The sequence below is a fragment of the Ursus maritimus genome, unplaced genomic scaffold, assembly GCF_017311325.1.
Source record: "Ursus maritimus isolate PB19 unplaced genomic scaffold, ASM1731132v1 scaffold_24, whole genome shotgun sequence".
In the NCBI taxonomy this organism is placed as follows: domain Eukaryota; kingdom Metazoa; phylum Chordata; class Mammalia; order Carnivora; family Ursidae; genus Ursus; species Ursus maritimus.
The window spans coordinates 29,601,263-29,615,871 of NW_024424897.1; the positions used below are offsets into that span (position 1 = coordinate 29,601,263).

General features: G+C 44.1%; 1 protein-coding gene across 8 annotated transcripts in view; it reads left to right on the forward strand.

Annotated features, from left to right (window-relative positions):
• Positions 1–12,356, forward strand: part of LOC103681306 (phosphatidylcholine transfer protein-like) — a 93,083-nt gene extending 80,727 nt beyond the window's left edge. For 7 of the 8 annotated variants that reach the window (XM_040640869.1, XM_040640866.1, XM_040640867.1 and 4 more), the window contains 5 exons: positions 2,847–2,964; positions 5,819–5,898; positions 8,846–9,017; positions 9,938–10,005; positions 11,111–12,356. In XM_040640869.1, coding sequence (XP_040496803.1) covers positions 2,922–2,964; positions 5,819–5,898; positions 8,846–9,017; positions 9,938–10,005; positions 11,111–11,176 — 429 coding nt within the window. In that variant the 5' untranslated portion in view covers positions 2,847–2,921 and the 3' untranslated portion in view covers positions 11,177–12,356. Of the gene's footprint in view, positions 1–2,846; positions 2,965–3,080; positions 3,322–4,079; positions 4,609–5,701; positions 5,899–8,845; positions 9,018–9,937; positions 10,006–11,110 lie in introns of those variants that run through there. The other variant, XR_005837452.1, reaches the window with a different exon arrangement.
• The last annotated feature ends 2,253 nt before the right edge of the window (positions 12,357–14,609 follow it).

Here is a 14,609-nt window from a genome sequence, read left to right on the forward strand (position 1 = left end):
CATGGAGAGACAGCAAAACATTAGTCCATTGAAAGTTGTATTATTCATCCTTTTCCATTTCTACCTTTCCCCTGGTCTGGATCTGAATCCCTACAGAAGTGGCATCTAAAAAACACCTCCTCTGGCTACTTGGAGGACACACACACCAGGCTTAGGACTTCAGGGGAGCATCTGAGTGGGAGTCCATCCTGGGTGGTCCAGGATAGGAGCACTGGCTTGGGACCAGAAGAAACAGGTTCTCATCCAGGCTCTGCTACCAACAGTATATTAGTGGGACTCCTGGCAAGTCACTAACATCTTTTACATGAAGGTCTAAGGCCCCTTCTGGCTCTAAGATGCTATGTGTTAGGTCTTCTTACATTAATCATTAGATTGTAGTTTGGAACAATGGTTTGGGGAAAACCTGCAGAGAGTAGAGCTAAATAGGAGACACTGTAGGAAGTAGAAGGACCCATGTCACCCTCTTTCTGGTTATCCCAAGTACTAGCTGTGGGACTCAGGCAAGTAATTTAGCCTGTCTGAACATCATTTCTTCATAACACCCCCATCTCTATCACAGGGCAACGTGAAAGATTACATGATAATGAATATAAAACTGGACAGAGGGCGCCTGGGTGGCGCACTTGTTAAGCGTCTGCCTTCAGCTCAGGGTGTGATCCCGGGCGTTCTGGGATCGAGCCCCACATCAGGCTCCGCCGCTGGGAGCCTGCTTCTTCCTCTCCCACTCCCCCTGCTTCTATTCCCTCTCTCACTGGCTGTCTCTATCTCTGTCAAATAAATAAAATCTTTAAAAAAAATAAAAAAACTGGACACTAAACTGTATACTAGTACTAATAACTAGTACTAGTAAAATAACTTATAGCAGGTTAAAGTGACTGGAAAACTTCAATACAGAATAGATGGCTGTTGTAGTGACTACTGACAGATCACCAAGGGAAGCATGTTCCAAGCTGAAAAGCCAAGATTATGTCTATACCTGATTTCTTCTCAGGGCCAAGGATATAGTGAGTCCTAGCAAGTATGTAATTTTAATAAAATTTATGATAATTTTTGTAATTATAATTTTTCTCTGACTTAGTGGAAGGAGGCAGTACTTTCTATAACAGAGTGTGTGGGGTTTTAGATAATTTTAGATATGCAGAATTAAATATACTTCTATTTAATGTGCATTAGCAGTGGCTATTATCTCTTACCTCTCTTCCTTGACAATGCATTTTGGCAATACTTATGTACTTCTGTACTGTTTTAATGAATTTACACATAAAATATTTTCTTGTAAATGCTCCTAAGTCTTACCAGCACTCTTCTGGCAGTCTGCTTTTCTACTTTACAGTAAGAATGCCAAATAACAAATCTGGACTTAGTAAGGAGAGGCTTTTATTCAAAAGGATTATTGCAAAGTTGGGGGAGAGATTATTGTAATAAGGAGAACACTTTGACCATAAGATCTGTGAGTGTCTCAGTAATTAGGCAAAAAGAGTTTTTCTTTTATAGAGACAAGTAAACAAGGCGAGAGACAGTGTGGAGAAGTGAGGTGAAAGGTGACATGACTGGATAGTAGGTCAGAGAATATTTTACCTTGAGGCCAGTCTGTTCTCAGGAGGGGCTGAAATGCTGGCTCGGGCCAAGGGTGGGCTAACGTTTAGGGGCCCGGAAGAAGGAGAGAAGCTTAACCAGTGTGGTGCATAAGCATTTAGTTCTGATTGATCCAGGGGGACAAGCAGTTCATCTAATCATTTATGAGGCAGTGAAAGGGAATTCAGAGGGTCTGTGTCTGGCCTTGTCACAGGTAAACAAGGGTAGCATCTGTGAGTCTTATCTAAGTCACATGGGAATCGTGGTTCTTTGCAATAAGCTATTTTCTGGAGCACAAAGGAGAAGGGAGTTTTTTAACCTTCACTGTTTTCCCAGATCACAGGACTCAAGTAAAATTCACTGTTGGGAAGCATCATTTGTACCATTTACCTGGTTGTTCAAGCAAAGGTTCTAAGATGCAAATCTTCACTTTTCAAATTTTCACCCACAGACAATTTACCAGCACTTCTTGCTGACATTATTTCTAAATATATCCCTAAATCACTGGACTTCTCTCCATCACTGTTGTCACCTCCTTGTTCAAATCCCCATCATCTCTTATCTGGACCATTGTACTAGTCTTCAAAACCATCTCTTTGCTCCCTTATGATCTACTTTCTACCAAGCAGCAAGAATCATTTTTTTATTTATTATTCCCTCTCTTTAAAGTCACTCATTGGTTTCCTTAGTAGTTAGAAAAAAATCCTTATCCCTTACCCTGGTTTACAAAGCCCTTTGGAGTCGACCCCTATTAACTCTGTGACCTCAGCTCCTACCACTCTCCCCCATCCACACTTCTCTGAGTGCTGTGACTTTCGGTTCTTTTAGCATGCCTGTCCGTCAATCAGAGGGCCTTCCCCATACCGGGAATGAGTCTTCTCTATCTTCCCATGACGGGCTCCTTCTATATTTAGAATAAGATGTTCTCATAAAGGTTCTCTCTCATAGAGGTCTTTCCTGACCACCTAATTTATATAGGACACTCCTCCCCATCCCCATTCAGTCAGCATTGATCACATAACTTTCCTTATAACCTATTCAGATTACTTAGATAGCATTTATAGCCACTACGACCACCAATGTCTAAAAGCAAATATAAGATTCATGATAGCAGGGGCCTCACCTGCTTGTTCCTCGTTGTGTCACCAAGACCACAGAGGACGTCATCAGTGATGGTGTTGCATGAACAGCTGTTTTTCATATGCTGTGTAATCCAGCTGTCTCTCAATTTGGGAATCAACAGGTTGTTTCTGCCTGTTCTGCTTTTATAGCCAACTGGACTTTATGCATATAAAGTCTTCGGTGTTCTGGACAATTGCCTGCCAGCTGTGCTCGCAGATGTCTATATGGACTTAGACTACAGAAAACAGTGGGATGATTATGTTGAAGGTGAGTAACACCTATTATTCATCACCTTTAAAAATTATCTGGACAGTAGACTACATTGTTATTCTAGCCAGTGGAAAGCAACAGGTTTAATTACTATGTTCTATTTTAAATTTTAGCATAGAAGTCTTAATGCTGGGCTGAAACATGCCTTTGTGATTCCTTGCACACTCTCAGATGCCACTCTCCAGTTTGCTCCGAGGCTTCCATTGTGCTCACTGTAAGTCTGTCATCATCCCATATATCTAGAAAGTCACAAAGGCTTCTTGGAGGAGGTGGTGTCCAAGCTTCGTTTTGGAAGTTGAATCAAAGTTTTATAACAACAAGAATGCAAAAATCACAAAACAAGAAGGCATATAGGTAAGAAGCTGAGAGGGTGAGGGGATGAGGGGGTGAGTGGTTTGAGGCCATCTGAGGCCCAGGGAACAGCATGAGTAAAGCGAGGAAGGCATGAAACAGCATGGCATGTGCAAACACTGAGCAGTTTGATTTTATTGGCTTGTTGGGGTAGCAGAATCTAGAGCTACGGTGGGAGGAAGGGCCAGATCCCCAGGGTCCCAGCCTGGCCACGAGGCTACAGTGCATAGATTTGACCCTGAAAGCGATGGGCGGCTATGAAAGAGGTGATCCTCCTGTCACTTAGAGCTGGGAGTGGCCTCTGCCACTCAGTCACAGTGGACTAGAACTGCAGAGCTAGCCCAGGGGCACATCAACTCTGAAAGACACTTGCTAGAGTCAGGACACTTGGCTGCAAGCAACAAGAAGTTAACAAATGCCAGTGTGAGAAAAGGAAAAAGAGTTTATTGGTTCATGGCATTGAATAGTCCAGGGGTTTCTGACCTCCAGGACACTGCGTCTAATGTTTAAATGCTTTCTGCATCTGGACTCAGTTTTCGTCTGAGCTGCCCTAGTTCTCAGGCAGATTCTTCTGTCATGGCCAAGACGGCCCCCAGACGATCCAGGCTTATAGTCTCACCATATAAATAACCCCACAGGAACAGGAATGAGTCCCACAATTTGCTGTCCTGGTGTCCTGTGGATGTTTGTCATGGTTTTGGTCTTAGTGGTTTCAAATAGCCTTCCTGTCTAGGGTGAATTTTGATGCTCCTCCATTCAAGGGAGAAGCCCGATGTTGTCTGTCCCAGTCTCCTTCGCAGCCATGGTTCAGTGATGTGATATAGATGTCGCCGGTGAGACAACACGCAGCTTCAGTTTGAGAGAGAACAACACGAGCAAGCAGGCAGCCCCACAATCCGTTTTCTGGTGATGGAGGGGCTAAGGTACCTGACGTTGGGAGAGACACGGCAGAGCCTCTGATGTTTGGTACCTGGCATCAGCCATTCACGCTACCGTGTCCAGCCTAGTCACAGCAGTAGTTTGGCTTCTCTGGAACTAAGCCTAACTCTGGTCCTTCTAGATATTCTGTGACCTACCTGAGAGCCTTTACTGAACCACTTTTTGGCCCTGGCCCGATGTAGCACCCCTGAACAAATACTGGGCCATGTCTTCCTCATTTTCCCAGCCATGAAATTAATGCTGAGTCAGTCCTGCTTAAACCACATAGTAAGGAAGAGGGGAAGGATGATGCCCTGAAGGAGAACTGAGATTGCTGGTCCAGGAAGGGGAGGTGATGCTGAGCATGCAAAGGTAACACGTCCACTTCTTCCCTTCCTCTCAAGGGCTGTCTTTAGCCCCTCGTGGCACCAATGCCCTGGCAAGCTCTTTAATCCATGGTCTGCTTCTAATAGATTTTCTTTCTGAAGCTGAATTCAATCATGCATTTCCCCCATCAGGAGCTCCTCAAGGGGCTCTCGTGGTTACTTCAGCAGGCTTGGCTTGGCTCCTTCTCTAAATGGTTAGTTTGCAGCTTACTGCACAGCTGGGGTCAGAGGGTGTGCATGTCATTGAATTCCTTTGCTTTCTCCAGCCAAGAGTTGGCTGCTATTTGCGCACAATACAATGAAGGAATATTAAGGAATTCTGGTCATTGTAGCTGTGGTAAAATGTAAAGAAACAGGAGAGAAGCAAGACACTCAGGGTTAGCCACAGTTCTGCCACTTCCTAGCTGTTTAGGAAGGACACTGCCCTCCCTGGAACCTTCTTTTCCCAGCTGAACACACTAGACTGGGTGACTCAGTTCCAGGATAGCTGTAAAAGGTCAAGAAATCTAAAGAGAAAAGGTTTCAAAAGCAAAACTATTGGGATTCTAGTGACATCTGGTGGTCGCCTTGATTTTATTTATTTTATATTTATTTTTTAATAGCATGTATGTCTTTTATTTTTATAATAATTTTTTATTATGTTAGGTTAGTCACCATACAGTACATCCTTAGTTTTTGATGTAATGTTCCATGATTCATTATTTGCATATAACACCCAGTGCACCATGCAATGCATGCCCTCCTTAATACCCATCACCGGCCTATCCCAATCCCCCACCTCCTCCCCTCTGAAGCCCTCCGTTTGTTTCCCAGAGTCCACAGTCTCTCATGGTTCATTCCCTCTTCTGTTTACCCCTTCATTCTTCCCTTCTATCTCCTACCGATCGCCCTGATTTTAAAACCTGAACATTTATTTTTGGATGCCTGATTTTGTTTTATTGCATTTTTTTGAGAATCTTGCTAGTGCTATACAATGGAAATATTTAATTTTTTTTTTTTACCGTATTTTTATGTCTACTAGACTCTGCCCTTGGGCAACAAGCTTTCAGCATTAATGAATCTATCTGATTTTTTTCTAGAATTCTGTGCCTTATGAGTTGGTGGTTTATCATATCCTCAGAGGTCATCATACCTAGGCATCTTGTTAACTGGAGCCCAGAAGCTTAAGATACATTACCTTCTTTTGTTCTCCTCAGAACTGTACGAAAAGGAATGCAATGGAAAAACAGTGGTCTACTGGCAAGTGAAGTACCCTTATCCCATGTACTACCGAGACGTATCCTTCCTACTTGGCTTTCTAAGTGTTTCTTGTGCCCCTTGGCCATCGCCCAATGGTGGCATGCCCAGCAGGTGTGGACAGCATTGTCCTTGATTCTTAAGAAGCATATGCTAAAACTGTTGCTTCTTGTGTGACTTTTGAGACCTTAGTGTGTGATGTCTGGGCCTGACCGTGTGGAGCCTCTGTGATTGTGGTCACTGAAGGGCAGCTTAGACTTTTCTAAGAAGTTTCCTAAGGCTTGAAATTGTTGGGCCACAGAATTGGGGACCTGGAAAGAACTTTTTATAAAGAGTGTTTAATACATTCCCTCAATCTGGAGGTGGAGGTGGGCACCCAGAGAGGTAAAGTGACGGAGGCAAACATATAGATGATTATATGCAAAGTTGGGATTGGAGCTCAGGCCCCCACTTTCCAGCTCTCTCCATATCCCCTCCCATTTTATTGAACCCACAGCAATCCCTCCTTGAGTGTTGGCTGTGGATACTGGATGTATGTTTCTTCTCCTTGTTTCCCTCATTTATCTCTAAAACAGTTGAATGGAATGTGGGGAGTTTTAACTGACACTCCAAGGTTCTAAGAAGCCCTCTTAGGACTAGCCTAGGAGGGGGATGCAAATTTGAAGGACAGGGAGGGTGGGGACAGGATGACTGATAGGTGAGATTCCCATTCCTTCACTGTCCTCTTCAATCCCAGCAGCTGAGTATGTTACACGCTGAATTTCTGTAGGAGATCCTGTCAACAAAGGGTCTTGTGGATTCAAAAAAAAGTTTGGAAACCACCAAATTGGTAGATCACTGGGATCTTTTCTAGCTTTAGCTTTGTATAAGTCTGTATTTCCTAAGTAATTATTCTCTAGAAAGAGAAGGAACATGTGGGTCTTTTTTATGTATACTATTTGTGTGTGTTTTTGTGTCTAACTGTATGTGTTTCCCTTGTCCCCAACAAGGGTTTATTTCTTGCTCACATACTGCTAGGTAGCTTGTGCATATATGGTTTGTATTTGAACAAATTATGGATTACTTAATCCCTTAGATTTTATGTGGTTTTCCCTGATCCTGCAAACAACTGTGCAAAGTAAGTACCATCATCCTCATTTCACAGTCAAGGAAACTGAGGCAAAGAGAAGCCAGAACTTTACTCTGGTTTACACAACTGGTGGATGGCAGAGGCAAGTTTAGGATCCAGGTCCAGCTGTTTTCAGAGATGGTGACCTTGATCAGGACATGATTCCATCTCTCTGACCTCACTGTGATACTGCTGGTAGGTCTTAGGAGTAGACACTTGGGGCTACTTGGGTTTTTATCTAATTGCCAAACAATCCCATAGTGAGTTTCTTAATCTTTCTGTATGTACATACCTCTCTCCGCTAGTGGTTTAATTTTTGAAAATAGAGAATAGTGCAGTGAAAAACAACATTCATTTGGAGCCAAAGATCCCAGATTGAATGTGAGCTCATTCTCTGATTTTTTTTTCTATTATAATAATATTGTGTGACTTTGGAAAAGTCCCTTCATTTCTCTGGGCCTCAGTGAACTGGTGGTTCTCTGGTCACAGGCCATATGGTAGGCTGGACCTTCCAACCTTTCGAAGACCTCTGCCAAATATTAATCAATGTATCAGGTTGATGTTTTCTCAATGAAGTGTCAGGTGATATCTGTCCCATGAGCTGAGGAATTTTTGGGAGAGAGTAGGACAATTTTTGCTGTGAGGAAAAAATAAAAATTCTTGGTGTCAGAAAGTCAGAGCCAAAGCAACATCATTTCTCCCCCAAAACATTTACGAACTTTACTTGTCAGTCCACAGAGTCGGGGCAGTAGCGCATTCTGCAGGGTGCCTGAGTGAGGGCTGGGACCCCTGCTGGCGCTGCAGAGACTCCCTAGTGGCATGGGGCTGTGCTTGTTGCTCTTACAGTGAGTGTAACTGTGTTACACTTAGAGTGATTTTTTACAATTTACTTTTATTTTTTTATCGTTAGGCTTTGAATTCCTTCTAGTGTGAAACCTAAAAATCTGTTGAGGCCTATCCAGCTATGAAAGTCGAACTAGGTTTTAGAGCCAGATCTGGGTTTGCACTCGGGTTCCAAGTGAGCCATGGGATCTTTGGCAGGTTTCTTTACTTCTCTGAGCCTCAATATTGTCATCTGTAGGATGAGGATACTTACACCAAACTCACAGGGACCTTGTCAGGATCAAAACTGGCTATGTGTAAGGCTCATGGTAAAGGGTCAGTAAATGGTAACTCTCTTTGTTTCTTACGGGTGAATCATCTCCCCTATTATAGTACCATAGACATAGTGAGTGCTCTGTGAGTGTTTATAGAGACGAAATGGCTTTGTTATTCTGGGTGGTTAACCAGTGTTAACCCAGAGAGGACATCTGCCTACCAAATATTCAGGTACGAGTGTTTCTTCCTCTGACGTGTAAGTAACATTGCTTGACCATCTTCTGTGCATAGAGGTCACTGAGTAGAGCTTTGGGGGAGGGCAGGACAAAGTGGAATGACCCCAGTGTTTCTGGAGTACTTATTCTGCCCCAGTGTTTCTCCAATGCCCCCACCAAGCGTGCCTGCTGGGGAATCTAACCCCCTTTTCCTGTGGAGGGAAACTTAGCTTCAGAAAGGCTGAGTGACTAATGCAGGCTCACACTGCTGATGAATGATCAGTCCGTCATATCTCATAGTGCCTTCTTAGAGGAGGAGTGGTTTCCCCATGTAACTGAAAGCATCAAGTAAGTAATGGATGCTGTCAAATGAGAATATCGAGTTGTATGAGGCACAATCTTTCAGTGCAGGTAGGGAGACAGGGCAGGGAAGTGAAGGACCACTGTAAGGGAGCCAGTGCCAGGTGGGAGAAATAGAATCATCTCACTTTGCTTCTGGCTTCTGGGGTTTCCTTCCACCCATCTGAAATGCTGGCGTCGATATCATGCCTTGACTAGCAGTATAGTATGTCTACGTCCGACAACGGCGAGACCTGGACATGGACGGGCGGAAGATCCTCGTGGTCCTGGCCCAGAGCACCTCCGTGCCACAGATTCCTGAGAGGTCTGGTGTGGTCCGCGTGAATCAGTATAAGCAGAGCCTGGCGATTGAGAGTGATGGCAAGAAGGGGAGCAGAGGTAAAGCCGGGGAGCATGTTGGCAAAGAGCCACCATACTTAGGCCATGCTGCTTGTTAGGCATGAAAAATGCATGATGCTTATTCCCTGAGGTCAGAGAATGGACACAGGTGTAAAATAAACAAGGGATCAAACCCTGGGGAGATCAGTTCACCCCCAGAAACCTGGCTTGAGCGCATGGTGGCTGTTTACATCTGGCTGAAGCCATTCTTTATTGACTCTGGCATTGTCCAGAGGAAATCAGACCAGAAGATGTGGAAATTCACTTCAGGCTAGTCCTGGGGATACATACATCAGGCCTGGGGGCGTGGGGGCAAGAGGGCTGGCATGACTGTCTCTGAGGACGCAGCTCCTGCTTAGCACACTCAGGACCTGCCTGCTTGAGTTCCAGCCCGCACGGAGAAAAGCTGTGGGGGGCGGGGAGGCAGCCAGCCACTTGCTATATGGGAATCAGCGTGGCCTGTGTGTGAGGCCAAGTCTGAACCATAATTCTGAAGCTTTTCAGATCTGTCACCTTGGATATGCCACGTAACTGCTCCATGTTGTCATTTATAAGTGGGGGTTTAAGTTTACCAACTCCTTTGGACTGTTAAGATAATTAATGAGAAAAAATTAAATGAGAGACTATGTCTAAGTGTCTAGGATTTGTCAGGCATAATAAGTAGCAGCAAAATATGCCTGTGGCTATGTTTTCAAAATGTGTATGTGTGTGTATCTATGTATAGATACATAGATAGATACATAGATACACACATACATATTCTGGGAGGCAAGGCAGAGGAGAGAAGTCCTCCTGAATCACGTGTTCCCTCCCTCCTTACTTTCGGAGCCTGAAGATAAAGGGGGAAGCTTTGCAGGGTTTGTTGTTGTCTTTCTAACATTTTTTTTCTCCTCCTGAAGTGTCCTTTCTTTCCCTTCTAGTTTTCATGTATTACTTCGATAACCCGGGTGGCCTGCTTCCATCCTGGCTCATTAACTGGGCCACCAAGGTGAGATCTTGGGAGAAAGGAGGGGGAAGTGTGTTTGACAAATGTTGACTTAGCCCATGGGGCTGTCAGGCTGAAGAGACACTGTAACTCAGGCCTACTGAGGCTCTTTTATGAAGCAGCTTGGATGAGTGACTACACTTAGGACTGAGGTTGCCAAAACCCAGGACGTGGAGGCTGGGACAGAAGAAAAGAACCCTTAGCTGGAGTGTCAGACCCTACCTGCTAGAAAGACCCTGTCAGGATCACTCTCTGCATCCTCCAGATAATAGCCTGCTCCTTGTAGGAAAAATGGTGCCTTTGGACCCTGTGTCTGCTTATGGAGGAGTCTGACAGGCCAATCTGGCTTGAGACACAACCAGACGTGTCCAAGCCTGGAAGCTTCCAGTTTTGTTTCTCTATAAGGAGAGGAGACTGCAGTGGTGGCCAGATCACGAGAGACCCCTGAGAACCTGGCTTTATGGGAACCATTCAGTGCTTTGTAGGAGTCCTACTTACTGGTGACAGGGCTCAGCACATTCCATGGGAGAATGCAAAGTGCACAGGCTTTGAGTCAAACACATGTGATTTTGAGTCCTGGTCCTGCTTCTGTCTGTATAATCTAGGGAAGCCGTTGATTTCTTCCCTTTTGAAAATGGGGACAGGTATTACCACCCCATAGAGTAGTGGTAAGGAAGGAAGTATCTGGGGGAATGTCTTGCACAATGCTCAGCACTAACTAAGTAATAACATAGTCTACGCTTTGCCCCACACCCTGTTTCCTGATTCTGTAAAAGAAGTCCTTCCTGTGATTCCTGGGTTAGAATCCCATAGTCCAACCCAATCCCATTTCCTCTGCTTTTTCTTTTAAAAAAATAGTGTCTCAGAATCATCTTAGCTTTTTACTAGCAAAAGCCAAGATACACAACAGTGTCCCCTGCTATCTAGTCTCACCTGTGCCTTGGGTCTTCTGTTATGATCTGTGGCCATGTTCTGTAGAAACTGGACAGGGGTCCCGTTGTTATATTTCTTATTCTCAGAGTCATCTTTGTTTACCTTTGCCATATCGTAAGGAATCAGGAGTAATGACCATGAGGACATAGAAGTGATGGTCTCCTTTGTTTTGCAGGGTAGTGTTCCTCTCTTCTTGAAGGACTTGGCCAATGCCTGTCAGAACTACCCAAGGAGAGCCTAAGAAAGGGAATCGTGTGTGCATGGAATGATGATTTGGAAGTGCCACAGCCCACCGACGCTCAGCTTTCCTTTCACTTTTCTGTCTTCAGAGGCCTGCACACTGTCCCACACGTTGTCCCTGAGTGTGTTTGCCTGACGCCTGGCTTCCTTTCCCACTCCCCACCCCAGGACTGGCTGCCTTCTTCCTCTATTGACTATGGGTCAGATTAGGGAAACTTTTGCTTGTTTATTTTTAAAAAGGGAAGTCCTCAGTAGAGAACACAGTCATTCCATTGTGCCATTTTAGGGGGATGGGTGGGTGGAGGAACCACAACAATGCAAGAGCAACGGATCCCAGAGAGCTGGCTCCTGCCCAGAATGTGGCTTCTCACAACCCAGGAGGGGCTGCTGGGAGCCCCATCCCCTTCAGAGTGGACTCTGTGCACCAAGACTGGAAGACACGGGCTGATGTCCATTTGCCTCATGCTTTGGTGTACTGATTTGGCTGGGGTTTGAGGTGATAATCCAGTAAGTCTCTCTGCCATTCCTACTTGTGGAGGATCATGAGCTGTTTTGATTCAAACCATTCTGAGAAACATTGCAGGCCTGACTAAGCTCTTAATGTGATAACCACATTTTCTCATCATCCATGTCTGGGTTTCTGTTTCCCACATGCCCCTGGGGGGAGGCTGCTCATACCTCACTAACTCTGCATTTTATTGGAAACTGAGGCATCATGATGGCTCTGGCAGTTAGCAAAAGTCAAGATGCTCTGCACACAGCCCTGTGATAAAGTGTCTTTCTGGGCAATAAAATGAGTTTCCCTTCTAGAATGTTTAGCGATATTGAACGGACAATAGTTCACAGTCAGGGAAATATTAATTAGTGGATCGACTGACTGTACATCTTTTTCTAAGGAATTCTACCTAAGTTGCCTGCCTCTTCTACCACCAAAAGACTTCCAGTTTTCTCTTTTCTCCTGAATTTTGGTAAGGCAAAATATTCTGTGGCTAAAGGCACAGCCTTCATGTTCTCAGGGAAAAATTTTAACCACTGTGTGTGATGGTACTGAACCTTGATTAGAGGTCATAGAAATTCAGGATGTAAATCCAGAAGCAGAGGATTTACTAAAATGGGATATGTCAGACTGTATGTCTTCTCTCTGGGAAAAACAGATTTAATATCAATAAATACAGAGTGACTTAAAATTGTCTGCTTGCAGCCTTCTTCCTACCTTGTTCCTTTTGTGAGACAGAATCAGGTCTCATTTGTTTGCAGGGCACATCCAACCTAACTAATGAACTTGAACATAAAAAAGAATTTTAGGTGCACTTGCGTGCAAGGCCAGGTGTAGAGGGCTTCACATCCGGATTGATACAGGTGCTCAACTGACATTAGAATCTGGCTACGTTCGTCTTCAGGTTATCTTTGATGTTGGACTGTGTCTGGTGGCAGGACTGCTGCTGACAGCAAAAGTGAGGCCTACATCCTCCCATGCTCAACGCTGAGCCAAAAAAAAGACAGCATTTCTTTCCAGTAGATGCCACACCATCCTATGACTTTCTCTCAACCATGTGCCTGTCCCTTCCCCAGTCATTGTGGTCATATGGACAGACTTATGCATATAACTGACTACCTCATACATTTACCAGTAAAATATTATTAGCAGTAATGTAGCTGGCATTTAATTTTAGATAAATGAAATCTAAATCTTGTCTTGTAATAGAGGGTCAGGTTGAAATTTTAAATATAGAATCACTGAAACACAAGCACTATAATTATAGTTTTTGAACAGAGAATCAACTTAAATTTGTGTCAACAATCCATATCTTTAAACAGTGAGAATTTGAGAATTTGCTAAGAACTCTGAGAACACTACGAATATGGAGTGTCTAAGTAAAGTAGTTACCAAAACAGTCAGAAAGTTTGCAATAATTAATAGAGTTTTGACCTTTTGGCATTACATGTGCTAATCTGAAGAAGACCGTTACCACAGCATTGAAATATGAGGTTATGTGGGAAACTGAGAACCCGTGAGCCAATAAGTAAATGCCAGAGGTGCGGAAAATGTAGAACTGGTGCGTCAGAGGTTGTACCTGATTCCTCAGGGTATGCCTCTCCACAAGGGCTGGGTGTAGCATTTGGAATTTGAAAGTTGTAAACGTTGTTCACTTATTTTTTCCACGTCTGTCTCTCCAAATGAGAATAAGATCTGTGGGTAGAAAGAGTTATTATTTCCCTTTGATTACTGCCCCCTAGGGAAGTATATAGTAGGCACTGAAATGAGTGACTAAATAATTTAGGGAAGATGGACCAAATGACACACACCCAGAAGGGCAAACCTATCCAGATATGGAGGCTTAATTTGATTACATTAAACAACAATCACTATTATTTAATAATTTAATTGAGGCCCAATTATTTCCCCAAGTCTTCATTTTGGGGGGAGGGGGTCTACATCCTCAGGTTCTCATTGGTCCTTTATTTGTTAAGTGGTGGCTTTGCTGGTGCAGTTATGGGTTATTTTTTAATGTTATAGAAATGGCACAGTCTGGACTGAGTCCAGGTGAAATTAGTCAGGACTTCAGGATTTTTAAAAAAATTTAGTAGTAGTATTTATTTACTCTTTTGAGAGAGAGTGTATGTGAGAGAGGTGAGGGGCAGAGGGAGAAGGAGAGAGAGAATCTTAAGCAAGCTCCACGCCCACTCAGGAGCCTGATGTGGGGCTCCATCTTATGACCCTGAGATCATGACCTGAGCCAAAATCAACAGTCAGTAGAAATCAACAGTGAGCAACTGAGCCACCCAGGTGCCCCCAGATTTCAGGACTTTAATGAAAAGAGTAGTACTACTGTTGGAGCTAAGTTTTTTCCACAAGGAACTTATTCACTCTGTATAACAACGAAAAGTTATTGACCACACTGGTATTGAGGGGCTCCAGCAAAGGGGTCTGTTCCCTTGGAAATGTTCCTATTTGACAGTGAGAGTCCTGGCCTGACTCCCTGGCTGAAATTTCTCACCCAGGTTCCCCATCTACAATGTTGTCCTTCACACCTGCTTCCCAGCTGCATCTGGGAGAGACAAAGCAGAAAGAATCCATTCAGTTCTCGTGTTTCTTGTAGCAACACCCAGTCAGCTCAGAGAATCATCCTTAAAAGTGCTGAGACATGCATTCACCTCACAGATATATCATGAGTCTGGTGTCCACCTGGCAAGGTGACTTGGTGTCTACCTTCAAGGAGATTATGGTCTAGTGAAGAAACAGTGAGCAGGCTGTTGATAGACTGGTGAGCTTTCACAAAGGGAAGTAAAGGGTGCCAGATGTTGTAAAACTGGGGGCACTAACCAAGTTTGAGGGGTCAGGGAAGAACATGTTGTAGTTGGCTGCATGAAGGTTGGAGAAGAAAACTGTTCTGCATGGAAGGAACCATTGGCACAAAGCTCCTCCAGCCGGA